The sequence below is a fragment of the Neopelma chrysocephalum genome, unplaced genomic scaffold (genome assembly GCF_003984885.1).
Source record: "Neopelma chrysocephalum unplaced genomic scaffold, ASM398488v2 Primary Assembly neopelma1_89013, whole genome shotgun sequence".
Classification (NCBI taxonomy): domain Eukaryota; kingdom Metazoa; phylum Chordata; class Aves; order Passeriformes; family Pipridae; genus Neopelma; species Neopelma chrysocephalum.
In genome coordinates this window covers 1-1,465 of record NW_020918046.1, presented here as the reverse complement: position 1 = coordinate 1,465, position 1,465 = coordinate 1, and the positions used below count along the sequence as shown (strand labels likewise).

The 1,465-nt window shown below is 65.8% G+C and overlaps 1 protein-coding gene across 1 annotated transcript; it reads left to right on the top strand.

Moving 5' to 3' along the window:
• The first annotated feature begins 196 nt into the window (after positions 1-196).
• Positions 197-1,012, top strand: LOC113979794 (transcriptional repressor scratch 1-like). Its single transcript, XM_027707078.1, has one exon. The coding sequence runs from the start codon at positions 223-225 to the stop codon at positions 952-954; it is 732 nt and encodes a 243-aa protein (XP_027562879.1). The 5' UTR covers positions 197-222; the 3' UTR covers positions 955-1,012.
• The last annotated feature ends 453 nt before the right edge of the window (positions 1,013-1,465 follow it).

Below are 1,465 nucleotides of genomic sequence, written 5' to 3'. Positions count from 1 at the left end.
CAGACAGACAGGGACACAGGCAGGGGCACAGCCAGGCAGGGGCACAGACAGACAGGGACACAGGCAGGGGCACAGCCAGACAGGGGCACAGCCAGGCTCTCCCCCCACGTCTCCACCACCCCGCGCGCGTCCCCATCGCCACCAACCCCCCTCCTCTGACCGGACCCCCCCTTTTCCCTTCTCTCCCCCTTCCCGCCCCCCCCAGGGTACATCAGCGACTACATGGCGCCGGCGGCCTTCGAGGGGGACCCCGAGGCCGCGCTCAAGGTGCCGTCCCCGGCCGCCCTTTACCCCGGCGGGCGCGGGGACTTCGGCGCGGGGGACTCGGAGCCCCCCGACAGCCCCCACTCGGGCATGGCCGGCGGCTACATCAACGGCGACGCGGCCGTGAGCGAGGGCTACGCCGTGGACGCCTTTTTCATCACGGACGGGCGGTCCCGGCGCAAGGCGGTGGGGGCCGGGGGGGTCGGCGGCAACCCGGCGGCTCGGAACCTGCCCCGCCACACGTGCGGCGAGTGCGGCAAGAGCTACGCGACCTCCTCCAACCTGAGCCGCCACAAGCAGACCCACCGCAGCCTGGACAGCAAGATGGCCAAGAAGTGTCCGACGTGCGGCAAGGTGTACGTCTCCATGCCGGCCATGGCCATGCACCTGCTGACGCACGACCTGAAGCACAAGTGCCAGGTGTGCGGGAAGGCTTTCAGCCGGCCCTGGCTGCTGCAGGGCCACATGAGATCCCACACCGGGGAGAAGCCGTTCGGCTGCGCCCACTGCGGCAAAGCCTTCGCCGACCGCTCGAACCTGCGCGCCCACATGCAGACCCACTCGGCCTTCAAGCACTTCAAGTGCAAGCGCTGCAGCAAGACCTTCGCCCTCAAGTCCTATCTCAACAAGCACTACGAGTCCGCCTGCTTCAAGGGGGCCGGGGCGCCCCTCAGCCCGCTGCACCCCTGAGGGAGCCGCGCCCCCCCTTCTCCTCATCCTCCTCCTCCTTCCCCTCCTCCCCGGAGAGCCGCGGATTCACCGGGAAGGATTCGCCACATCCCGTCGAGAAAATTCACCCCCTTCGGCACCCAGGTTGAGGAGTCGTCGCCACATCCCCCGTCAAAGTTCGCCTTTTGGGAGTTGTCGTCTTTCCTTTTCGGAGTTCATCACCGCCCCTCCCTACTTCGAAATTCACGCCCATCCCCTCCCCAATCCGCCGTCAGGATCAGGAAATCCGCCCGTCGACGAAATTCGCCCCTGGGAATTTACCCTTGGAAATTCTGCCCTTCGGAATTCGCCCCTCCTCGAAACCAGGCCCGTGAAATTATTCGCCCCTCGAAATTCGCCCCTCGAAATTTCGCCCTTCGGAATTCGCCCCTCCTCGAAACCAGGCCCGTGAAATTCGGCCCTCGAAATTCTCCCCTCAAAATTCGCCCCTCGAAATTCTCCCCTCAAAATTCGCCCCTCGAAATTTGCCCCC